The following is a 26,017-nucleotide window of genomic DNA, read 5'->3' on the forward strand; positions in this document are numbered from 1 at the left end:
AAATTTAAATTATCGATAATTTATAAATTTTATTAACAAGGTGATTAAAAATATGCGGTAACTATACAATCGTAATGGTTCTTGTACATTAACAATATAATTATCAAAAATATTTTATTATTTTTTATCTTAATTAATTTGTATTGATAATATTTATAGGATATCATCGGACTTATCGTCATGTTCCAATTCGCTTATTTCTTTACTTCTTCCCATTTTAATGTAAATTTTAACATGAAAGCTTGCTCTTTGTAATATTTTGCCATTGTTGAATTTCTAGCACAATTTCTAATGATTACTTTTTATTATATCGGAGATCAATGTCGAATCGTGCAGATAATTAATGTAATCCATTCAGGATGATGCGAATTAACGCTATGCTGCGCAGATAACACAGATACTCTGTGGACCGAATACGCGGGTAAGGTCGCATCGCGTTGCGATTTGCGATGTTTCGAAATTCATTCACAGAATTTCGACATCAACGAGACTTTATTTAACTGAATTGGTCAAACACAGCGCTTACAACAGTCTTCTGCCATCATTATCGGACATTCGTCCCATTTACAAAATAATGGATCGTTAGAAGTATACGGTGAGATTGAGCTTCTCGTTGCCAGCTTGATTGTCTCCGGTTCGCGTTTCCGCTGCGACCTCGACACTATCCACGGTCTGGAAAACGATAAATACTTCTGTCTCCATTGTGTTCTCCATCTATCTGCTTTTCAGGATTGCATGGAGTTTTGTATTTGCAAGCGAACTTGGATTTAATTATTTCTCTTGCATAAGCCAATGCAATTGTATTCCTTAGGAAACTATTAGTATTGTGATACGAGACGTTATTCTCTATTTAAATCGCTCAATACAATGGAAAATATTACGGTTCTGATGTAGTTTCAATTGTTTAAATTATTGTTGCTTAAATCTTTCAAGCTAAATTTGTTTAACAATTTGCAAAATTTCTAAAACACTTCTCTGTTTATATAAAACCAACTTATAAAATATTACAACATCCTTCCTTTAATATTTGTTATACAATATGGAATTTAGATAAAGAATCTGTGGATTAATTTAGTTGCTAGATTGCAAATTTGTCGCAAGATAACTACCCTGTCGTCGTCGTCCCAGGACAACTTTTTGATCCTCGGCAAGGCCGAACTAGCGGGCCACGTTGGCACCAGAGAGTCTGGCGGATCTCCGGAATAATTGGAAGAGTCGTGGGATCCAGCATCCAGATTAGTTCTAGCACTCAAGTCATTCATATTTTGTACCAATCCGCCGATATTGGGAATGTTCGAAGTGGCTGATAAAGATGGTGGATTCGGGGCGGGCGCTACTTTATGTCGGGCGTACAATGGTAATTGTCTCGCCGACGCTATACCTAGTAAAAATACGAGAGAGAAATGGAATGTTTTAACATTATAAATCTTTGACAATAGGATTTTACGAAAGCTCTGTAATTTCAGATCGCTTCAGGAAGAAGAAAGATACATACATATACTATATAATCGCGATATGTAAAGAAGAAATCTTATATTTCAGTAATTACATCGAGCAGCTTTTGGTATTCTCAGTTAATAAATATATACAATTAATAAATAGGTGGTATAAAAAAAGAAAGACATGTGAAGAGTTAAAGAATCAAAATAAAGTATGTCGAGTTAAATTATGCCGAGCGCGAAGAATAGAAAGCTTGTGCAGTATTGCTCGACTTGTGCTGCCTATAGAAACGTACTTTTGATTGTAGCACTGTACGAGCTTTCATTGGTTTCTCCGAAGACGGGATTATCGATTTCGTTACAGCTGTCCACGTTATCATTCTCGTTGCCATCGATATCGTGACGTCGATTCCGCGGGCCCTCCAAGGCGTCCTGAAGAACGTTGGCACCTAGTACTTGCGGAGTTGGACTCAGAGCTGAGGGAACCGGTGATTTCTCGCGGTATCCTGTACCCACAGAGCTGACCGATCCACCGCTTTTTGGCCTTTTACTTATAAAAAAAGTGTGTTATTTGTTAATAAAGTCTCTCTCTTAATCCAATAAAAATTTTGGAATATTTTTAAGTCTAATATTTTAGTTATAAATTCTTGACAAATTAGAAAATTAAAAATGTATAAAGAGAAAAAAGAGTGTTTGACACATTTACTCACTGTTTATAAATGTAAAGGATGAGAATGAGTATGACAACTCCAAGAAGCCCCAAAACTGCGCCGAAGATTGCAACTAATAGCACGCTGCCACCGAGCCAAGCGGGTGCGGCTCTCGCTGCGATCGGCAAAGAGCCGCCGTTCGGTATGTGAACGATCACCGGGATCATGCTGGATCTAAAGAAATTGCAGACAAACACCGGATTAACATATAAAATAATTGTTAACAGTAAGTTAAATAATCTCATACAAACTTATAAATACCTGGGCGGTTTCCCGGTATCGGTAGCTACCGCTATAAATCTGGCCAAAGATCCATTAAACGAACCCAGCGATCTCAGCACTAATTCTCCGTTATCTCTAATCTCGAAGGACCTGAAAATAATATAATTTATATATGATTACTAAAAATAATTATAATTATTTTGCGAAGAATAAAATGTACGTGTATAACTCTTATTAAATTAAAAAAAAAATTTTTTTTAATTAAGATTAAATACATCTTATACTTTTTATGTATATTATTTTCATATGTAATTTTACTACTGAGCTATTAAAATTTACTATAATTTTATACCTTGCATCTTGTCCTCTGAGGGATAGGCTGACTTTGTCTCCCCTGTCGCCGTCAGCTGCTTCTAATTTTCCTGAAAAGTTGCATGTTCCTTGAATATCGAGAGTAATAGAAATTTGATAGAAATTTAATTCAACAAAGAGAAGATTTACCTACGACGGAGCCTTCTCTCGCGGAATGAGCATGAAATTCATACCGGGAATATTGGAATCGAGGTTCCCATTCGTTCACGTCTTCGACTGAAACGTTTACACGTGAGGTATCGTTCTGAAAAAAAATATTCATACACTGTATGTTATGTACATAATAATATACTATAAACATATAACATATAATATGTATAGAGACTTACGTCTGTGCGCATATATTATAATGCAAAAAATAATTTAATAAAATTTAATAATATTAACGCGAGATAAACGTACATGATATCCGTCTGTGACGTGAACCAGGAAACTGTGCTGCACTCGCCGTTCGTAATCCAAATTCCCTTTGAGGATCAACTCGCCAGAGTTAGTGATTGAGAATCTCTCCAAATCCTCCACCGGACCCACCAGCCAGAATTTTAAACCCTGCTAGGATCGAAAGCTATACTACGCTACTATGTCATGATTAATTTGCATTTTTATCGTTAACGCGAATTTTTACATTACTTACAGGATCAGCTTTGTTGACTCCTGTCGTTAGAAGAACGCTCCCAGACGGCGTGTTCTCTGGTACGCTCGTTTGATGATTCTTCAGCACGAATTTCACGGGTAATCGGCCGCCTAGCATCAGTAAAATATAAAGTATCAGTTTGTGTGTGAGATTTGTTTCAAATCGACAACGACTCGATTCTTGATTCGTCATGATATTTGACATTTGACGCTTAACATTTGCATGCAAAACGGTGTATGTACAATTAAATTTTGATATTGATGAAGAATATATTGTTAATGTATCTTCACCGTAATTATTTAATGCATGGTTGCAGACCAATTTATTTTAATAGACAGATAATGCTAATTATAAGTAATTAATTGTACATAATAAACTTTTGTTAAATGTATTGTATAATAATATTAAATGTAGCTAGTAACTATGAATATATACATTATTACATATATCTGCTAATAATTACAACGAAGAAGCCATATAATAAAATAATAATAAAGAAAATTATCATGTATATAGTTTCAAAAATTAGTCTATTAAAATTTATTATTTTTTGATAAAAAAATATATATATTCGTTAAATCTGCATGTTTTTTACCTGCTGTTGGACCAACTGTATCTTCTCGGGATACAATAACCGTGGCAAGTGCGTACCTATCCGCGTTATTCACTTGAGTAGCCTATTTAATGAACAATATTATTATTATATTTTTAAATCTATTAGAAATTAAAGCACATTAATATATATCTACCTTAATAACGATAGTTGCTGGCGTCATTAGCTCGTGGTCCTGCAACGAGCGTATCATGACGATTTCAGCAGTCTCAGAATTCAAATCCAAAAAGGGTAAGATTCCACCTTGTATCGTATATCGGACTGGCGCGTTTATACCGACGTCTTGATCTAAGGCTTTTATCGCGGCAGGTAACACCTTTAATTGTTTTCTCTAAATAAAAAAAATTAATTTTCATTCAATTATTTATTTATTTTGAATTGTATAGAATCTAATTCGATCAAAGTAAACTTTTATTAAGAAAATAAGTCAATCTTATACCTCTTTGATATGACGAGGTACGGTGACCTTATATTGATCGTTCAGAAAAGCTGGATTTTGATCGTCGGCATCGATAACATTAACATATAACGTTGTCGTTGATGAACGTGGTGGATTGCCTTGGTCCTGTAAAGAACAAAATTCTTTGCTGTGAAATTGTTAAAAGTTAATACTTATTATTATTTACTACTGAGAGACATACAATTATATTGAGAGAGAAAATACTTTTGCCTTTTTTTGTTAGAGTATAACGACAAGCGTGAGAAATGGTCAGAGGAAGCATTATTTGTTCGATCAATCTTCTGTAATCTTCACTTGCTCGCACTGTTGCGTATCGATATAGGCATCGATCATCCGAATCAATTTATTCAAGACCGTTATGATCTATTTATGGTACTTTTGTGACATTGAACTTTATGAATTTTGCAGATTGTGTTACGTAAAATGAATAATTTCTATTCAGGTATTTTATCAATTCAATTGTCTCAGATCTAAATCATATTTTTGAAAAAATGCTTCTAAATAACTTTTTAGCTACGCAACAATTTTTTTAATAGATATTTGATTTCATGCAATGCAATGTGCAAGTTTATAAAATAGTGATAGGATCCATATATGGTGTATGTCTATTATTTCTTAATATTTGATTTTTTTTTAATATCGAACTGGCATGTAAGATTGTTGAACTTACTTGAGCACGGATGTCAACGGAGAAGTTGGTGAGGATTTCGTAATCCAGCGATTTCCTTAATACAAGAGTGCCTTCCAAAGCATTTACGAAAACAAAGTAATCCTGTGCACAAAGAGATAACTATTTATTCAATGCATTAAATAAATTATATTTTGTATAATATTCTGAAGAATTATCATTCGTGCAGAGAAAAGTGATTAACAATATAACTGTATGACAAATGCAGGGATAACAGTTTATTGATGGTGGAAAAATAACTTTAAGCCGTGTAAAATGTTCATAAAATTTACCGAGTGAGCTCCTGGTAGAACTGCGTATTGCACAGTGGAATATGGTCCTGGTTGATCAGCATCGACAGCTCGGACTCCTTGTAGGACTCTCGTGCCGACGACGGTAACCTGAAATAACCATGTTAATGCCATGTTAATAATATAAAAAGAAACGCGCAATATATTAAAATGTGAAGAATCTTCTCACCTCAGAAATATTCAGCACATAAGGCGCATTCACAAATTGCGGTGAATTATCATTCGCGTCGGTTACCCGGATGTTCACCGGTATGACGAACCCCTTTAAACATTAAATATAATTTGTTAAGAAATGATAATAAAAAGAAAATTAGAAATTTTTTACTTAATAAAGCAAAACAATAAAACGTTTTTTTTTTGAAAAATTATGAATAAAAAAATAGAAAAGTTATGAAAATACACTGAGGCTTTTTATATAAAATTCATTTAATCTGCTAAATATAAACTCGGCATTTCTGTTAATAAAATATCTATTTTTTTAAGTTTGTTGAATTTATCGAAAAATTAAGGAATGAATAAAGAAAGAAGTGCGCGAAATGTTTCGATTGCACAATTTATATTTTTAGTATATATAAGTTTTTATGAAATTTGAAAGAAATAAAATTAATATTGTAGGATAAACTTGAAGATGGCTATAGAGGAAAGATGGTCAATCCATGTTCATTCGATATACTAGATGATGAGTTAGATTGATAGAACATGATGAGTTGGCCATCTTACCCGGAGTTTATCCTATTCAAAGATATTTTTTTATTACTTTAATATTTAATATAACGTAATAGTTTCTAGAAATCGTCTCACCGGGTCCAACGTATGTTTTCTCTCGCAAATAACGTTGATGTAGACGCTGGCCGGTCCCTCGACACCCTCCTTATCGAGCGGCCTGATGAGAGTTAAATTCTTCGAGTATGGCGAGAATGCGACGGGGCTGTCATGCTCCTGCAGGCTCAACTCGATGTCACCTTGCGAGCCAGGATCACCTAATACTCCGAGAATTCCCACGGTATCACCTACGGGCAGATCCTCGCTGACAAAGAGATGCGCCGCGGTGGCTCCGTTCTCCAAAAAGCATCGCGTGTCTCGAGTCACTGGAAATCGAGCGATTGTTAACACAAACAATAAAATGTGGTCTGTTGTTGAATCAGAAATTTATTTTAATGGCGTTTGAGTAGAAGAAATTGATTTTCAGAGCGAGGAAAAAGAATGCAAAGTTATCAATAGAAGTATACTGGTATACATTCAAATTACATAAATTAATTAATTTAGTTGAACAAATCTGATAAATATAAATTCGGCATTTCTGCTAATCGGCATTTAGATTCAAATCTTAGATCTATATTTGTTAAAAGTTAGAGGAAGCAATCTTTAGGCATTGTTTTTATGTATAAGTAGTGTTTTATTTTATTGATAGACACATCGCACAAAACGCATATCATGCTTCCACACACTTTTTTTTAACTTTTTCTTTAAAACGGATAAAAATTGACAGAACAATATATATATATTATATTTTTAAATATTTTTTATACAACATATATATATATATATATCTTATTGTTTGAATATGTGCTGTAGTCTTAAATAAAAATTCACATCGTCTGAAAAAGTGGTCGCTATTGGATTAATGTCGTTGAGGTTACTGGAGTTTCCGGTCGAATACGCACAACCGGTTTTCTGTGGGTTGTACGAAAGTTTCGTGATGGGAAGGACCGTGGGACAATGATCTTTTATAAAAAACTGTCCGATTGTAACGGGGTATATAAGATCGATACGAATTTAAAAGACAAGCCACTGAGAAAGATATATATTCAGTAAGTTGTATAATTTATTTTTTTATTCTAATTTAATAATTACGGTCCAAGATAGTGCATTTTAAAAAACGTGCAGAAACTAATTAATAATAAATGTTTAAAAAAAGTTGCTGGAATAAAAAGTTTTTAAGAGTATTTGTACTTATTTTGAAATTAATTTTATCTGAGAGAAGTTTTTTAAAAAGTGAAAAAATATATGTATAAAGATTTCTGAATATTTTGCTATATTTAATAGTAATCGTAATTAGAGAGTAATCGTCAAGGACTTCCTTATTTTTTTATGAGACCTTTAACGGTAAGAAAGGATGCACTTTTGTGCTTTTAACCAGAAATGCCATAGAAGGAGATAGCTCTTTATTCGTTGCTTGTAATAGTAGATAACTACTTTACACACGCAGCCTTAGGTAATGCTTATGCTGTTAGTACCTATTTACTCGTAATACTCACTGTCCAGTTATTAATTGGATCTGTTCTAATGACTTCAAACAATCCTGCGCAAGTACACCCATTCCAGAAGCGTTATATCGTAACGCAGTTAAGTTTACCGTAAACGTAACGTAATTTTGTAATCTGAAACTCGTAATACGAGTATCTAAAGCGAGAGTACTTCTTTATTTTATAAAGAATAAAATATCTTTCTATATAAGAGTAAGTATAATCTTTCTATAATATAAAATATCTTTCTATATAAAAAATATATGAAAAACGTTTAAAAATAAAATTATTATATATGCAGACATAAAAATATTTCTAATGTTTTTTTAGAATATTTACGCATACTTTTGTTTTAATATAGAATATATATTGTGTAAAATTAACTAAAAAATTGATATTTTTTTGAATACTTTTCTGTAATAAGATTTTTAGAGAGTAAAGAATATATTTTTAGAGAAAAGCTAATAAAAGTAAAGAATATGTGAAAGAGTTGATACACATACTCGTATATGACACGATATATGATAAAGTAAAGATTATCATGTATGTATGTGTGTACTATTATTACTCTCTTACATATAATAGGTGCAGAATAAATTACGTTGCATAAAGTGCATACAAGGGGCGGCGAGGTCGTTTATCTAACAACAGTGCTTCAGTTGTTCTAACGCCGGCATAAATCACGATAGCCGCTTTTGTGCCTCGTTTGATACATAGCTATCGCCGTTGGAGATTCATTCTCAGGTTCGCTTTATGATTGCGCGCATATCGATTGCTATATAATTACGTGTAATTGCTTGATAAGCGAAACGGCAGTTTTAGCTAAACACCACAGTTTAGCGTTTTGCTCCAAAGAACTTTCAAATTACCGTTACTCTATACTTATTCCAATAATGAGCAAATAACGAGTATAAAAATGAGATAAAATCGGGAAGAAAAAAATTGTTTCATATAGCGGTTTCCAAAATAGCGGTTCTATATACGTATGCGTGCCAATATTACGAGCTTAATTGGACACTTTTATATCGTTATTACGGTAACGAGATTGCGTTACAATTAAGAGGAAGATAATTTTATTCGAAAATTACACCTTGAATAATCTATAGCCGCTTGACAAAGACCTGAATGGACGTCGCGTCATCCACTCGTTCTTCCCGGTTGATCGACGGGAATTCGGACGTTGGAAGGACGCGCGAATCGGATGCGTAGACGAATATATGCGTGGGCTGTTTAACGCGTATGCGAGGGGGTAGATATGCGCGCTTCCCTGGAGCGGAGTTCCGGTCGCGGCGAACTCATGGCGTATCGTTGGCGGCGCAGCGTTACGGCGCTGGCCTTTCGCAAACTTCTTTCCTAGCATAGACGAGGACCACTCACTAGCAAAAGCGAGCGACGTTCGATCGTGCGCGAAAACCCGCGGAAATTCATACGAACTTGTCTCAGCAGACGATTTATATATAGGCACACTGCGTGTTATTCGCGCGAAGAGACAGAAAATGAAGCAAATATGACACTATGTCTGTTTTAAATGGCTTAAAGAAGTATCTATACGTTAGAAACTTATCACGGTTTTTATTCCAATTTATTCATTTGCTCGATTATTGCATTGGTATTCTTTAAGGAAAATAAGAAACAGAAAAAAAGTATGCATGATAAATGAATTATTATTGAACCAATTGCTCTGTATAATTATATCTTAACTGCACTTGTTGAAAGATTCTGAGAGGAACATGTGGGAATAAGAAAGGTTGGTATATATATGTGATACAGGAAGACTTACGCTGTCCGACGTGCGGTTGCAGCACGCAGCAGAGGAGCAGCAAGATCCTCAATACGTTTCGTCCCATGGCAATTTAAGATCATCGTCCACCGATTCCGTCGACAGATGCATCTGCAAAAAAAAAAAGGACGAAAATCAGTGGAAACTAGGGATAAGGGACGACGAGACGACGCAGCGCGTTACTTTTGCGCACAACTGAGTTTCCTTTAATCTTCTCGTGCATGGGCCGTGGGAATGAATTTCCCGGAAGATATTTCGATTTATCTGCGGAAATATCATTTCCTGTGTTCGAAACGTCTCACCCTGTTTCTCGGAATCATCACGAAGTTTTTATTGCTTTTTGTCGAGAAGTGTTACATCTTGCGAGAAGATTTTGCGCGAGATGAGTTGTTGATTTTCGTAAAGATTTCTAAGTTTTTAATTAATTGGTTAATTATTATTTTTTAATTGAATAGAAATATTAAATGTGTATTTCACATTATTGTTAGTAATACAATTTTATAATCTAATTGTAATAATTATTAAATTGTTTTTATTAAATTTATCCAATCTGTAGATGATATCCATATTAGTTTTCTTCTAATGTTGTAACCGTAAATTATATGATATAATAACCCGAAAGTATACAAGAATTTTACATAACGTTGTATTATCTGTCATTTTTTATTACATAATTTTTCAGTCTAGTGTCTATCTTTTGGTCTATCTCTTGGTCTATCTTCTTATATCTAATATAGATCTCTTTATAGCGGACTTTTCACAAACAAATATAGCTAATTCTATTGTAATTAAGTAAAGTAATGCAAATTTAAAAATTATTTTTGAGAAACGTTAAGTTTTGTTAGAAAGTAGTAATAAAATTAAAAAATAATTATAAAGAGTCACACATAAAACTTTGAAATAAAAATAATAAAGTCAAAAATATATAAAAATTTGGAATTTTTATCTGGTTCTTAGATACTTTTCGGATTTTTTATCATTATTGACGAAAAGATACTAAAACTCACAATATAGGTTTCTTAAAAATAACAACGTATTTTATAAATATTGCTAATAAAAGAACGGTGTCTATATATCGTCCACTGACACACGTTTCAGCTTTTGACGAGATGACGCAAGCACGTGCCATTAAACGTAACCATTTTGCTGGTAACATACAATCGAGTTTGTCATCGTGTTAGCAGACAAATGTAAGAACATAAGCGCCGGGCGAACGACCGCTTTGTCCGACGACGAAACGCGTCTGCAATAGCGAGCATAACGCGTGGTTAGAAAGCATGCAGAGAAACTCTTTTATTACGTGGAACTATGGCTATGTAGGACTGCGCGTCTCATCAGGACTATAGGATGACTCGTTCAAATTATCGCCGGAGGCAGCTGTTAACACCTTGCACTCTCGCCTTTCGCGCAAATAGCGCATTTCTTTTGTGACGTCATGTCGGGAAGTTGATGATCATTTTGAGTGGCTGAAATACTAAAGTTACAACGCAATCGTTCCTCCTTACGATTGAGCGGCAAGAATGGAAGCATTGCAGATTTCTTTAAGCTTGTTAGTGCGAGAAAGTTTGCTTTTGCGTTTTCCCCATTCATGATACTTGATGATTGAATGGACACTGGTAGTAGAGAAATACTCATTACTTAGATGCGAATATTTTAATTTTAGTCATAAAATAAGTAAAACATATAATAAAGATGCTATTATAGAAAGATAAAAGAATGTTCCATAATATTTTGTTGTCCAACAAAAATTAATTTTACATAAAATTTAATAAAAAATAAATTAACGTTTATTCATATTGTATATTATATATTTATTTATATTCTATATTTTATATTTTAGTTTCAAATAGTGTCTAATTTTAAACATAATTTAGTAATATTTAATTTCGAAAACATAATTTAATAATGCTTTATTTAAAATATTGTTTGGTTTAAAAAAAGATATTTAGTTTTATAAATAATATTTAAGTTTTTAATATAATAATAATATAAAATATTGTACAAATATTTTTATAATGTCTCTCTCTTTCTTTTTCTGCATTCACGTTCATATCCGTATCCACAAAATATTTTCAATTATCCAACATTGCATTAATATTTATAATTATTACGCTTTTATTTATTACCTGTAAATTTGCTCGATTTTGTTTCTAAATTATTTGTGATCTTTGTCTAAAACATTTTGCATAATTGTTTGTTGTTTGTTGCATTCTATGGGATAATACTTTTTAGCATAACATGAGAGAGATAAAAATAAGGGAAGAAATGCAATAAATTTACAATAAAGAAACAGGCGTAAAGAAGTTTTTTCGAAAATGCCTGGACAAGGAAATTTATACGCAAAATGGTCGGATACCTTGGCTATATGGGGCGCAGTACTGCTTAAATTCACGAACCGTAAATTGAAACGCAACGCAATGGGCAACCGGCGTAAAGGCCTTCGGCCTCCGCTTCAGCGGATAACTGTATAAAAATATCATTAGTATTTGTATTGCGGAAATTGACGTTCAAGTGATCTGAATCTTCGTATTGATACTTCACTTTATCAAAGTTTGTAATTCATTAATTTGTTATTACATTATAAAATTAACAATTGTATACGTGTGATATTTACTTTATTTAATAATATTTAAGTGATATTTAACTTAACAATAATATTTAAATGTTGAATTATCACGATCGTGCTCAATCATGTTATTTTGTACCTCTCGTTTAATTAAAGCGTGTAAGAAGTATGAAGGCAGAAGTTATATAAGATTTCTTACTTTCGAAAAAGCATGCACTTACTTCTTATTAATTCCAATTGTTGAAGTATTTATAATTATCAAATTCTTAGAGAAAAAGAATTCTGATGCCTATTCAAATAATAATAAGGGAATTTGATATCAAACTTTGATATCTTATATAATAAAAACATGTTTTTTTATCGATATTAATGTATAAAGCCGTGATTAATTTTTCATCAACAATATTACTTCTTGTTAATTATTTTATATTATTATTATTAATTATTATTTATACTTTATAATTATATCTAATTTGTTATTATAAGAAATTACATTTAATTTTATTAACCATAATAAATTACTTTTAATTATTAAATTTTTAAAATTTTTATTAAGTTTTTTTAAAAAAATAAAATCAGAGATTAGTAACAGATACTCACCACAAAATGTGCTCGGAAAAAGCGTGCAGGTCCATGTATCTATATCTCCATTGTTTGCGAAGACAAGAGATCTCTCTCACACAGCGTTGGTTCTTTATTAATAACATAAATTCCGCAGATTACTAATCCCTTGATCTACCATGCACTTAGCCACCTCCCTTTACGTCAAAAAGCACAAAGGGCTTACGAAGTATACCCTCGGTTGTCTTTATCGATCGACGTGGCCAGACGGTCTTATAATTCACTTCTTTTCGCGCACATAATGAACATAAGCCTAAATTCTCGAATTTTATACTACAAATATACCGATCAATTTGTTCAACTTAATTTTTTCAGTAAAAAAATCTACAATTTTGTTATATCTTTAAATAAAATTCATATTTTACTTGATTTTTTTTTATTCACAATTTACATATTTTTTAAATCTTTGTATTCTTACGACGATTTGATTCTTCAAAAGATCACTCACTTTCGCAGAGTCTTTTTTATTTTTCGGAGATCTTCAACTCTTTCTTTCTTTAGAAATTTATATTTCAGTGTGGTCTTAAATATTTTATATCGCTTCATTTATTTTCGTCGTTTTATTTTTCTGCTTCAGCTTTAATATACACCGTGCGTACGTCGCACTTTATACTCCGTGCACTATCGCGATCGATCTCGATCACACTCGGCTACGACTACCGCGCTGTAGGGCTGTAGAACTCTTTACTACAAAACGGAGCCATCGTGCAAAGCGGCCGGAGTGCCACTCGGCTCCCCATTGTCAGGAAGGGGGGGACTGCGGCGACCAACAGAAACGTGTATCTGAATCGCACCGCGAACAGGTGTTTACTTTCATATACGATGGGGGAACGGACGCGACGCATATGCGTGCGTTTGAATAGGTGTGCACATAACTGACCCCTATCTTCGAGACCCTTCGGGGGACCTGCGTCGACCTTACCAAAGACGGGAGCGCGAGTATACTCTTTCGCGGTCTTTCCCTCGGAGAAAATTTTCTTAGAAACAAAACGTAGAAAGCTGTAAGAATTAAATGAATAAGATTAAAACGCGATATAATATAACAATTAAAAACAATTAACTTATACGCGCGCTGAGAGAAGAGAGAGCAGAATGGAATTTGCGATATTTAATATGGTGGAAGATATAGATAAAAGATAGTCTCACATTTCAGCAACACGATAGCAATAATTTTGATACATTTACCGTGAAAAATATGAACTAATCGCAATTGCATCTAATAGAAGAGTTAGCGGTATTTTATAAATAATAATTTAAATTGGGATTCTCTCTGACCTGGCACAACATTAAATATCTTTCATACCAACTTTTCACATACGTTTTCCTCTTATCTCCTTAACTCTAATCACGTAACGAATATGAGATTGTCAGTACTGAGCGTACTGTAATAACGAGTTACGAATCGCATAATCAAAGAAATGACTAACAATTGTGTAAGCGCGCAATTTTTTTCGGCAATACGCGTAGCGTCTCGTTCCCCTTGGCGGCTCGCGATTTAATGTCGTGAGAAGTGGTCGAGGGCGAGGGCAAGTGGAACAAGACCCGCGTTGCAGGCGCCGTGATTCGCTTATGGTTTATGGCATCGCGACGATGTCCCTCGTGGATCCATCGATCTGTGAAATTGCGGGGCTCGTCCCTCCACGTCCCTCTTCGTACCCCCCATGGGAAAAATGACTTTTATTATGCACGGTTCTTGCAGTTAATAAACATCGGCTTGTCTTAAGTCCTTTCCACTTTGAACCAGTTTCTGCGCTATTGTCCGCGATTTACGCAGAATGACTCGCTAACGGTGCGTCCACCGGCCGGCACAATTGAGACATGCAATTTATCGGATATTTTCGAAAGTGCTCAATTATTATAAAAATTCTCAAATGCTCGATCATTATAACAAATGGAGATTTATGATCACTTTTTATTCGATTTTATGAAACAGTTAGTCATGCTATTTGATTGTAAAAAATGTCTCCATTACTCTCTTGGTGATTTTATCACTATTTAATAATGTTTGAAAAATAACGTTTTTGTCTGTTGTATATTTTTTATTAGAATTATTTTTTAAAATTATTTCTATTTGTTATTCTGTTAATATTTTTAAGAATATTGATAAAATAATGTACTTACTGTATTGAAAATCTTGATATCTCCTGACAAAAATATTTTGAACAAAATTTTCAATAGTATTGATCTCAATAAATTAAAATTGGCTGTATAATCCTTCCAGCTGATTGCATTGTGATATTGTATATGCACATGAGTCAAAGTCAAAGAAGACATATCGTTTTCCACGCGATCGCGTGATAGTTTGTTTATCATTCACTGAACGGTATATCTGCCGAACGGTATCCGCTCTTTCTAAGAATGATTTAATGATGAATTTAGGTCGGTTTAATTTTTATATTTGTTTTGTATATGCGTGTACAATATATATATATTTTTTTAAATATAAAATTTGATTTCTTTAAAATAAAGATATTGTATTTTCATAAAAGAAGCAAAGTATTTATTGTAGACAAATTATGACGTTAAACGTAACTACACAATGTATTCTTTTCTTACAATACACAGTTTATATGAGATAATAAATTCATTAACACACAGCCATTTATTGACAAATATTTCACGAAATAACAAAGCTTCTTGGCCATCGTACAAATGCCTGATGTACCATCTAAGAAAGCGTCAGAAGAATTTTATCACATTTAAAATCATGGAACGTCTGATGACATCGCGACACATATAATTTCTACGTGGACTTATATTATTGACGATAATTAATTAATCCCCTTTACTGGGATAAGCGTGCATAGCGATCGATAAGCTCTGATCGATTAGCATCACGGATACACGGAATCACGGACACACGGCTTAACATGGCACGGAAGAGTGGATCTGGTCGTCATCCTTTCGTATCCCTCACATCACCGGCGTTCCGTTCCATTGTATTAGAGCATCCTGCCACCTTTGGTGCAGCGTGGAACAATAAGTGGAAGAGGTGATACCTTGAATTCTGCGCTGTTTACGGTAACGCACGAGCGATCTCGCAGATATCGCATGATCATTTCGTAATCGAGAAGACAATAGCGATCTTACAATTAGATCTTTTTCGCGCACTAAAAAGCTTCTAAAATTAACGGTGCAAGTAAATATATTTTTCAAATTAAGCTGTTGTATTGAATCGGGCATGGAGTATAGTTCTTGTAAAATTGAGAATAGTAAAATTTACTTAAATAAAATTTATACTTTATATTATTTGTTAAATAATACTAACTTGGATCGAATAAGCTTCTCTAATGGTGTCGCGGCGATATCCGCGGTTTCCATTGTTGCAGCATCTGATCCTCCGGAAGTCTCGTTTGCCCTGGTATCCACCGTCAACGTAGCATGACTGCCACCGCAAGTGAAATATTGAATCTCGAATCTTTTAACATATTTAGAATAGGTGATATTTCCTTGAGACTATGTCTATAAGAAAAAGTCAGATACTATTTAAGTGTTTGTATTTAGAAGTTTATAGAAGTGAATTCAGAGCTATGTTTACATAAGATACATTTTCTTAATGCATATAATCAATATAACAGCTTTTTTTATTTATAAATTGCATATTTGATTATTTATACTTTATATATAGGGATTTACATATGTCAGATATAAAATATAATTAATATTATGATAATATTGTATTGGTAATAAATTAATAAATTATTACTACTATAAAAAAATTAAGACAAATAAAATTAACAAAAAAATCGAGCGACACGTAAAATTACATGATGGATATGTACCGTCGTTCTGCGTGATAATTCCTCAGCAATTCTCGATTCGTGTTGAAGAGCACGCCATGGTGACCGAGACAAAGAGTCACCCATATCGGTAAACTGGGTGTCTTCAATCGAGAACCCGGCTGTTTGCCTATATTGCTGTCACCTTCGTGCACTAAGAACCCCACTTCGCTTCTCATAAGGACGCCCCATTGCGGTACAGCCTTATTTCGAATTAATTATATTGAATTAACATTTGAATGAATAATTGTCTTTTTTTTTAAATTAGGTTATATTTATTCAATACATATTTTTGTGCAAATAATCTATGATACATGCAGAAATTTCATATCAATTTTGATATGATCTATAGAGATGTTATAATAGATATATATAAATATATTATAACAATCGTAATTATAAATACGTAAATTTGTAAATGCTAAGGAACAAAATTATTATAAACTTACATATGTATTTTCATCGCCAACGTGAAGCACTCCGTTGTGAAGATGCGGTGAAGCACGACCAGTTAAAACGAAGACAATAACACTGATTGGGCCTTCTTCCGAGCATCCACCGAGGATCGATGCCTTTGAATCTTCTAAATCGTTTCGAACCCTGAAATATCCATTTAAATACATTAATCAAAGTAACTTGCATTTAATTGTCCGTATTGAGTCCAATCCTTTTTCATCTTCAACTTGAAATAGAATAAAAACAAATGTTAAAAAAGGCATCTTACTTTGAGAGGCCTTTTGAAAGCACTGCGCTGTATAAAAGTAACTTCGCACCAGGTCCGCCTTCGTCGTGAAACTGAAGGTATAAACATGAAGATTATGACGAAACTTTGATTAATTCTGAGTAAGATAATCTTATATTTTATTGACTTTATGGAAAAGAAATTAATTTTATAACAATGATAAAAAATAATTAAAATTTGAGTTTGATATAGAAACTATAATATATGTATATGCAATTCCATCACATAAATAATGTCCGATAATGTTTGCATAATCTGACAATCCGTCAAGTATATTTTAGTTTCCTTACGTAAATACTCACCAGGTACAAGTATCTCTTGACAAATATCTCAAGATCCTCCAAGGAATTGAACTCGAAAAGGTGCAGCTAGAATACAAAGCAAACCTTTCAAGGAGTGTACCTGAATCTGATAACGTCGTAGAACATGAATTGTCAACCATACAGTCAAAGATATATCGCACGCAATCTTGAGATTATTCTAACACACTTAGCAAAATACCAACGCTATAATTTGAGACATATTCTGTTTCGTCGTAATTAAATAAGAAAGTTAGATTTCACTTTGTTACTCGTTAATGTGATAGAAATGGAGTGACACATTACTAAATTATTTCACTAAACGCGCGCGAGAATGTTAATTTCGCCACAGATTTATCTTTTTTTATCAAGATTTAAATCTCTGACTGTTTATTTAATATAAAATGTATACTATTTATAATTGAATAATAAAGAAAAATATATATAGATATATTAAAACTGACGAAGACGACATTACTGACAAGCAATTCTTTTAAATATCTATTTAATTTATTGATGCAGAAAATTACACAAAGGAAAACATACCGTTTCTGTTAATCCATCTTGAAAATATTGCACACTGTGTTGAAGATATGGCGTATCCTGCGGCAGAGCTACTATGGCCTTTGGCACGATGTTGCTGACCACATTTGGACATGTGGACACGGAGAAACCACCTGCGCAACGCCAGATAATCTCCGATATTGCAGAAGTCAACACTTCGATCTGTCGATCATATGAAGGTTTCAGCAAGCTGCAATCAAAAGAAATTTTCCTTAATAATTATACATTTATCTAATAATATTCTAATTATCGTGTTGATAATATTTTGATTACGAATACGGTAATAGAATAAGGTATAATTATGCAGTATAGGGGAAGCACCTCCGATGACCTTGACCTTGACATATGTTGTCAAGGTCACCCTCCTGAGTGACCTTCAGAAGGTTTTAGCCGTCGCTCGTTTTTTATTAAAAAATTATAAACAAAAAAAGTTTCGAAAATATAGCAGTTATTTTAGGTACTGAGATGCATAAACGACTAATATTACGTTTTTCTTTAAAGCAGAGAATACTTTATTTCGCGAGAAAGTCGCTGCTTTACCAAAACACAACATTTAAAGCAGTTAATTGTTGATAAATTGAAATTTTTTTGTTAAAGCAGAGAATACTTTATTTTGCGAAAAAATCGCTGCTTTACCAAAACACAACATTTAAAGCAGTAAATCGTACCTATGTAGGTTAGTGGACGCGCTTTAAAAGTATTTAAGTGTTTAAAGCGCGTCAACCTAACCTATATATGCAGCACCTATATATGCTATATTTTCCAAACTTTTTTTGTTAATAACTTTTTAACGAATAGCGAGCGACGGCTAAAACCTTCTGAAGGTCACTCGGGGTCATGACCTTGACAACATATATCAAGGTCATTGAAATCGGTGAGGTCGCCAAACTTTTTTTTGTTAATAACTTTTTAATAAAAAACGAGCGACGGCTAAAACCTTCTGAAGGTCACTCAGGAGGGTGACCTTGACAACATATGTCAAGGTCAAGGTCATCGGAGGTGCTTCCCCTATACTGCATAATTACCTAGAATAATATATCTGCTGTTTATATAAAGGCACTTACGTCTCGGAATTTGCACGTAGATCTTGCTTGTCGCACTTGAATAAAAAGTGCTTTAGCATGACAGCTTGCACTGCGGTGACGAGGCCTCTTGTTGTGTTCCTGGGCGTTTTCAATCCAAATGCTAAACTTTGTCCATATGGTCGTAAGGTCAGTCCGGTCCTTGCCCATTCGACTTTAGGCGGACTCGCGCAGGAACCAAAGACCAACGTTCTCAAAGTCTATAATATGACAGGAAATCATTAACATACAACGATTAATTTTTATGAATTAAGCGAAAGTTTTCAAATATTTTTATACGTTTATAAATTTTATAATTTTTTATTATATTTATAATAAAATTTATGTGTATTTTAAAATTACCATGCACGTTTCTTCCTCGATGGGTTGTCCACCGATCACGGACGTTTTTGGTAGAGCTCTCGTATTACGTGGGTAGAGTATTTTTTCTGAAACACACAATCCAAAAGATATATTAGTACTCACGAAATAGAACAGAGCTTAAAACTAAATGCCTGTTTACACCTGGGTAAAGCTCGTCAGGTTCGGCCATAAGAGCGGCATATCGGGCTGCTCGAGTTGACAGCAACATCTTCGAAATATTCTTAATGCTGTGATATTAAAAGTATCGAAAGTATTAGCTGTGTGATTATTTCATAAAATTATATTGCATCTACCAAAACACATTCCATTGTGTATTATATATGCACAATGTTAATTCAAATGTCTCTCTTTATACAATTAATAATTATATAATTTTTTACAATAAAATTAAATGTTCAATTTATTTTTTACCGACGCTACTTTTCTACTTTTTGCCGAGCTCGAGTATTGAAGCGCAAGGAACGATTTCGCCGAGACGAGGGAGATTCTCCGATGGCTTCCACAGCGAGTTGTCACCCGCGCAGTGGTACTACGTCGGTAGAATATCCGATATCAATTGAGATCGTGCCGGAATCCGCACCTTCCTTTATATAGGATCTAATATTCGACGCTTATGCGTGCAAGCATTTCGCGAAATATGTACGTCGCGCCGGAGCTTCAGACCAATCGCGCACGAAAGGTGTCAATTCGAACGTCCGAAAAGGAGTTACGACAGCTGGCAACGATAGACATGCCCTACTAATGTCTATTTGTCATGCCGCACTTCGAGCTGGAATTTGAGCGCAGAGGTGAGTGGCGGTCATTGGCGTATGTAAATTATCTGAAGATCTACCATATTACCAAGAGAAAATATATAAAGAAGAAAAAAAGCAGAATAAAGTAAAATGTAAATAAAAAAGATAAAAGAAAAGAGAGCTGAAGAGAAAAGATGAAGGAAGAAAGATATGATGAAAAGAGAGGTAAACAAAATAATAAATAAATAAAATAAAAATAATAAACCAAAAGAGAGACAAATAAAAAGAGGAAAGTAAGAAACAAAGAGAGAGAAGAAGAGATATAAAAATCTAAAAATAGGAAACAAATAGGAGAGGCAAGAAAAAGGAAACTAAAGACGAAAAAGTAAAATAAAGAAAAAAATAAGAAAGAATTGTAGAATTTTCATTTCTGTAGCACTCTGAATCAAGCATGCTACATTTATGTGTGATATTCTATCTTCTATCTTTTTAACCATACATTGTCACATTGTTAATATTGAAGTTATCACGAAGTTTATAGCCAGAGATAAAGGATAAAATCAAGATTGGTAAAGGTTGAAGGATCATTTAAAGTTTTCTGTCGGTTGAATGAGGGGTAATTAAAACATTACGCCGTTGCATGTGGCTAGATGTAACAGTGGTTGAAGTTATCTAAGTTCCTGTGTTTCCCGTATTTCCGCTGGTGAGTGCTTTGGGAGACGATGAAGTTTAATGCGATACTGTTTATATACGCGATGGATGTGCTCGGGTCTTTAGACTTCTCGCGTGTACGTCGGATATAACGGCGAGAAGCATACAGGGGTAAGATGGGGTAAATTTGGGGGCAAGGTTCTTGTTTTCTCGGAACAGCTCGGATGAGCTGATCGATTATTACGGCAGGACCTTGACGGATCTGACAGAAAACTAATAAACGAATGTGTGGGAAAGCCAATACGAGGTTTCCAATCAAATTATATAACTGCGTTTACTATATTTAATGCTTCAAGGTAAAGCTTGAAAAGGTGGTTGAGATAAAAGCGTAATTACTGTATTTTAATATTCGTATATATAAATAAAATAATATCTATGCAAAAAAAATTTCCATTAAAATCCATTATGTTTTTAAGAATTTTTGTTCTAACACAATCCCTAAAATAAAAGTAATTTATAAAATTTTACATTTAAAGATCGAATTTACGTGGATTCTTGAAAAAAATTATAATTTATTTTACATTTTCACTTTTTGTCAGAAAATTACATTTTAATTTCAAATTTTTATTCTGCTTTATATTTTTGTACTTTTTCTTCTACATTTTTAATTCTTCTTGGTATCTCTGTTATTTAATCTATTAACAATTTTTAGTTTAAATTAATTAAAATTTACATTATTGTAAATTATTTTTATAAAAAAAATATTATTATTAAAAAAAAAGGAATTTTTAAATTCTATTCCTTATAACAATATCAGAAATAAAAATAAAACTTGGTTCTCATGCACGCATACGCGTGATTCGAAAAAATTTCGTGATTTTATATTTTCTCCATTTATTCTCTCGATTTTATATAGATCTAGATAGACGTCGTAAAAACAAAACGTCGTTTGACTGAATATCGCGAGAGAGAGAGAGAGAGAGAGAGAGAGAGAGAGAGAGAGAGAGAGAGAGAGAGAGAGAGAGAGAGAGAGAGAGAGAGAGAGAGAGATGGGAAACGAAGCTGCCTTTCTCAGATGGCGAAGACGTGCGTATAGATAATCCGGCGCGGCCTTTCGACTACCTTGTAGCTCGAAAGCGATCGCGTGTTCGCGTGCAATCAAAATATTGGATTACGAATTCGCGCCGGAACGGCCATCTGCATTTGGCGATTGCACACCCTGATATATCGCGTCCCTAATTTACATTTGCGAGGCGCCTGTCGAGGAGGCATACCTATCGATCTATTCGTTTACGTTCCTGCAGTGTATGTGTACACGCTTGTAATGTTCCATAGAATTATGCCTGGCTGCATCCTTCTGTGTTCTATATATCATCTTAACAAAGCAAATCAGTTCGCTTACTTAAAGGAAGAGTCAAAATTATAACAAAGGTGCATGTTAATTATATTTAGATAAAATCTTTTAGAATAAAGTAAATAAAAAGCAGTGTTAATGAACTTTTATCTTTTATCTTTCATCTCTTATCTGTCGATTTAGCTCAGCTATTTATGACAATAATAAATATTTTTCTGAGACTGCTAAAATTTTTATTGTTTTTTTGTTGCAAAGAATTTTTATGAAATTATTCCCGTGATAGGCCGTGCTTTCGCAGTCTCTAATATGCGTACTGAACATCGAGATCAAGCCAGCTTTTGCCCTTTTGCTATTTCACATCTTGCTTGCGAGTAAATTTGTATAGAACTATAAAAATACTTTTAACCTAAGTGTGTTTGCGAAGCTAAAAAGAATATATTTTATAAGAACATGAAAAGATATGTACATATATACACATATATTCGTTTAACACACATAATTAATCGCATAGCCGAGAAAATATTCAATGTACGAAATATTATGCGGGTAATACTTCATCCAGTGAAGCAATCGATGCTCTCTTTTCATACTTCGTTAAATTTAAGTTCATAATTGGTTTGCACAAATGAGGATTATCGTACTAAAGAGAAAGTTGCTGTAGTCGATTAATAATTTAATTCAGCGCAAAATATTAACTCACTATATTTTGGGAGTACTTTACTTTAAAGCTTAATATAAATCTCTTTGCACACACATAGAATTGACTACAATATATGTATATTAGATTAGATACTTTTTAGTATCTAATCTAGAAAGTGAAAACACATTGCAATCTAGTTTTTGTAATTTAAATTACTAATATAATTGAAATAATTACAACTTACAATTAGTTCTTACAATATAAAATTATGTCGTTTCTTTTCTACAGAGAAAAGAGTATTTAACTAGAAAAAAATTTAATTCTTTAAACAATATTTCTTTTACTAATTGTTCATTAAATAAAATATAATTAAACATACTTAAGTATGCTATTTAGAATATAACTGCATGCGTATATCATAAAATTAGGGCAATCGTAGTATACTACACTGAGAAAAATTCAATTACAGTGCTATCACGGGGTGCCAAAAACACAAGTAGTTTATTCAATTGTATTATTATTAGACCCAATATCCGGATTATTAAACCAATAATTTGATTATTGGTTTAAGTAGGTATTTTTCAGCCTTTTAGAGATAGTTTTAGTAACCAATAAATTATTGGTTTAATAATCCGGATGTTTGGGTCTAATATACAATTGGAATAAACTATTTATGTTTTTGGCACCCCGTGATAGCACTGAAATTGAAGCAACAGCTTTTTTTTCTCAATGTACAAATGAAAAATTATCTTTTTGTGATTTAAGTATCAGAGATTTTTTTCGTACCTCTATCCCGAAGGTATGGGGGTAACTTCTCCTTCCGCATCTCCTTGCAATGTCGCTTATCGCAGGTGGATGTCGCGTTTGTCACAGAGGCCTCCTTCTCTTCCGTCACGTCGGATTCAGCCATTTCTGAAGCTTACTTTATGTATTTGTTCAAGATTTAAATTTAGGCACACACGTTGCGACTTGCGACTCACAGTCTAAAGAATTTCAAACCACCATCACAGTTATTTTTTTATGTAACAATCACATATTGAATTTGTTCAACGACACGTTTTTTTTGTTTTGAAAGATATATACCTTCTTCTGCTTCATGCGTCAGCTTTATGATCTACAGTCTGACGCAGCTCGACGGTCCATAAAATTCCATTCGTTTCCATTCAGCAGTCGTTCTTTGACCGGCATAACTTTCGCAAAAACGATCACGTCGATTCACACCGAAGTTAGTAAATTCTCACGTTTTCTCATTTTGCTTGCCGAAGACGGAATGCAGGAAAAATAACGTGCCTTGCCTACAGTTTCTCCCGGTGGTTCTCTGATAATCAATGTTAGACTTTAACGTCCGCGCTTGAAAGTTGAAAAGTACGCGAAATTTTACGTGCATGCGTGTGCAGTAATCTTTAAGATGTCGGTGATTTAAATGCAGATATTATTCGGCAGAATAGCTAAATTTTAAAGTTATCTCGCGCAAATTTATTATTTTTTAACAGTCAATAATTGCTTTTTATTTTATTTTGAAATCAGTATTCTTCCATTATTTTACGATTAATTTGTACAATTATTTAAAAAAAAACATTGTCTGTCTGTTGTAACAATTTTAAAGGTTTTTATTAAAAATATTACTTTATCTATTTTTAATTTAGATGCGTTATATTAATATTATACATGTACATGTTAGTTTGTATGTGCGTGTATTTTATGAACACGTTCTTTAGAATAGCTTTAGTTTATATTGTAACTTGTAACAAATTAAAATTACGTTCATTACATTAGACACTTGTTCATACGTTTAGTACATTTGCATGTATTCCGAATATTTAATCTAATCACTCTAATCGAGTACCACGAATGTCTGTGAAGGTAACGATGCTGTTTGTACTTTCATTGACTTGCGATAACTGACAGACTGCCGTCAGACGTGAAGCGAGAAATAATAACCCTAACTAACACCCCCGAGCTGACTCAGCTTAGCACACCGCGCGAGCACCCTACACAGGGTGGGTCAAAAAGAGAACACAACAATTTCGTCGATTAAAGTGTTGTAGCGACTCATCTTACGTATCATGCTTGTTCATCACTATTACAAATTTCTATCTAAAAAGCGATGTATTCTTGCAAGCTATTATTTTGAAAATAGTTTCCAATCGAGACATTCATGTCCTCTTCACACATATGCCTATATATAAATTTTCAATTATGTTATAAATTTAGATTAATTTCTAAACGTTCCAAATAGTTAATAATTTTGTATCACATAGTTATCGAGCTATAAATTATGTGAATAGTAAAGTTCTTTAAGGAGATTAATCGACACACTGTGTTAAGTAGATTTAAATTTCTAAAATTCTCAAATGTAGACTTATTACTAACAGTTTTAAATGCCAAATCAGTATTTTCCTGCATATACCCATGTGTTATAAATATTATTTGATAGACTGTAATGAGACGATCTGTAATGGATATGGATCGCGGTTAAAGGAAATTGTTCGTCTAATTGTTATACACGTACTGACAGCTTCGACGTGCCCGAATCACGCTTTTATACCTGCGTAGCACCTGGCACACATCTACTCTATATCTAAGCTATTGTATTCGGCACAGATGTGCGGAGTACGAATCGTCTTATCTTGTAGATCTATCGGAGCTGCGCATCTTTGCATGTGTTCGTGCTATTCTCGTGCCGGCCTTACAGACAATCGGAAATGAAGCCTTGCGCTCAGAAACGACTTTAATCAAATAAATTCAGGCACTTGCACTTTTCCGGGCCAGAGGATGGAAATAGTATGATTGTTCGATTATTATAGCAATATTCCATAAATTATTCCGTTAATTACAGTGTTGCAAAATCAGGTGATTACAATCTTAAATTGTTACATCTTGTTGTTAACAAACCATTTATTGAAATATAAATATCTGTACAAGAAATTATTGCATATTTTGGAATAAATATGTTATTGTAATACACTACAAAAAATATCGATAAAAAATTTAGCAAAGGTCGCGCTTGTAGGTATTTAAGTTTCAGCACGCGTGTTTTTAGTCCATTAATTAGACCCGATCAGTTATAGATTTTCAAACTTTTTGCAATTTTTCATCGCACGCAGAAGAAAGCCATTTGACCATAAGCAACAGTTACCTTTACCATCGAGAAGAACTATTTGTAAT

General features: G+C 33.4%; 2 protein-coding genes and 1 long non-coding RNA gene across 12 annotated transcripts; 1 reads left to right on the forward strand and 2 right to left on the reverse strand.

Moving 5' to 3' along the window:
- Positions 1 to 43: 43 nt before the first annotated feature.
- Positions 44 to 13,333, reverse strand: Cad96cb (protocadherin Fat 4-like Cad96Ca). 4 transcript variants are annotated; one of them, XM_077423535.1, is made up of 19 exons: positions 12,621 to 13,333; positions 10,755 to 10,928; positions 9,455 to 9,565; positions 6,230 to 6,516; positions 5,598 to 5,690; positions 5,411 to 5,518; positions 5,121 to 5,222; positions 4,430 to 4,555; positions 4,127 to 4,321; positions 3,973 to 4,054; positions 3,378 to 3,487; positions 3,146 to 3,295; positions 2,873 to 2,987; positions 2,724 to 2,793; positions 2,411 to 2,521; positions 2,150 to 2,323; positions 1,736 to 1,989; positions 1,110 to 1,381; positions 44 to 672 (listed from the first exon to the last, which is right to left on the reverse strand). In XM_077423535.1, exons 3-19 carry the CDS (start codon positions 9,519 to 9,521, stop codon positions 583 to 585), a joined length of 2,406 nt encoding a protein of 801 aa, XP_077279661.1. In that variant the 5' UTR covers positions 9,522 to 9,565; positions 10,755 to 10,928; positions 12,621 to 13,333; the 3' UTR covers positions 44 to 582. The 4 variants fall into 4 exon arrangements, with proteins under 4 accessions (XP_077279661.1, XP_077279660.1, XP_077279662.1 ...); XM_077423534.1 differs by lacking the exon at positions 10,755 to 10,928; XM_077423536.1 differs by lacking the exon at positions 10,755 to 10,928 and having other exon boundaries at positions 3,146 to 3,292; positions 12,621 to 13,332.
- LOC143907046 (uncharacterized) lies at positions 1,872 to 3,519 on the forward strand. Its single transcript, XR_013259707.1, has 3 exons — positions 1,872 to 2,001; positions 2,167 to 2,375; positions 3,380 to 3,519. It is a non-coding gene; the product is annotated as an uncharacterized LOC143907046 (long non-coding RNA).
- A 1,805-nt stretch (positions 13,334 to 15,138) lies between the features above and the next one.
- LOC143907278 (inactive ubiquitin carboxyl-terminal hydrolase MINDY-4B) lies at positions 15,139 to 25,374 on the reverse strand. 7 transcript variants are annotated; one of them, XM_077423952.1, is made up of 12 exons: positions 25,223 to 25,374; positions 23,933 to 24,167; positions 23,636 to 23,771; positions 19,450 to 19,535; positions 19,090 to 19,307; positions 18,008 to 18,215; positions 17,465 to 17,530; positions 17,145 to 17,215; positions 16,870 to 17,020; positions 16,424 to 16,623; positions 15,910 to 16,059; positions 15,139 to 15,600 (listed from the first exon to the last, which is right to left on the reverse strand). In XM_077423952.1, exons 3-12 carry the CDS (start codon positions 23,757 to 23,759, stop codon positions 15,555 to 15,557), a joined length of 1,320 nt encoding a protein of 439 aa, XP_077280078.1. In that variant the 5' UTR covers positions 23,760 to 23,771; positions 23,933 to 24,167; positions 25,223 to 25,374; the 3' UTR covers positions 15,139 to 15,554. The 7 variants fall into 7 exon arrangements, with proteins under 7 accessions (XP_077280078.1, XP_077280077.1, XP_077280076.1 ...); XM_077423951.1 differs by having other exon boundaries at positions 23,636 to 23,832; XM_077423950.1 differs by having other exon boundaries at positions 23,636 to 24,167; positions 25,260 to 25,368.
- Between the last annotated feature and the right edge of the window lie 643 nt (positions 25,375 to 26,017).

Source organism: Temnothorax americanus, unplaced genomic scaffold (genome assembly GCF_048541705.1).
Source record: "Temnothorax americanus isolate GAGA-0224 unplaced genomic scaffold, ASM4854170v1 Scaffold8, whole genome shotgun sequence".
NCBI lineage: Eukaryota > Metazoa > Arthropoda > Insecta > Hymenoptera > Formicidae > Temnothorax > Temnothorax americanus.

What these genes read in the sequence shown, in the direction of transcription:
- Cad96cb (XM_077423534.1), bottom strand. Translation starts at nt 9,521, where the DNA reads ATGGGACGAAACGTATTGAGGATCTTGCTGCTCCTCTGCTGCGTGCTG. An exon ending in CCGTTGACATCCGTGCTCAA is followed by an intron (nt 4,556 to 5,120) that starts GTAAGTTCAACA and finishes TGTTCTTTACAG; the next exon opens with GACCAAGGCAATCCACCACG. An exon ending in CTCAGAGGACAAGATGCAAG is followed by an intron (nt 2,522 to 2,723) that starts GTATAAAATTAT and finishes TATTATTTTCAG; the next exon opens with GTCCTTCGAGATTAGAGATA.
- LOC143907278 (XM_077423952.1), bottom strand. Translation starts at nt 23,759, where the DNA reads ATGGCTGAATCCGACGTGACGGAAGAGAAGGAGGCCTCTGTGACAAAC. An exon ending in CTACGTGCAAATTCCGAGAC is followed by an intron (nt 18,216 to 19,089) that starts GTAAGTGCCTTT and finishes TTTTGATTGCAG; the next exon opens with CTTGCTGAAACCTTCATATG. An exon ending in AATTATCACGCAGAACGACG is followed by an intron (nt 16,060 to 16,423) that starts GTACATATCCAT and finishes ATATGTTAAAAG; the next exon opens with ATTCGAGATTCAATATTTCA.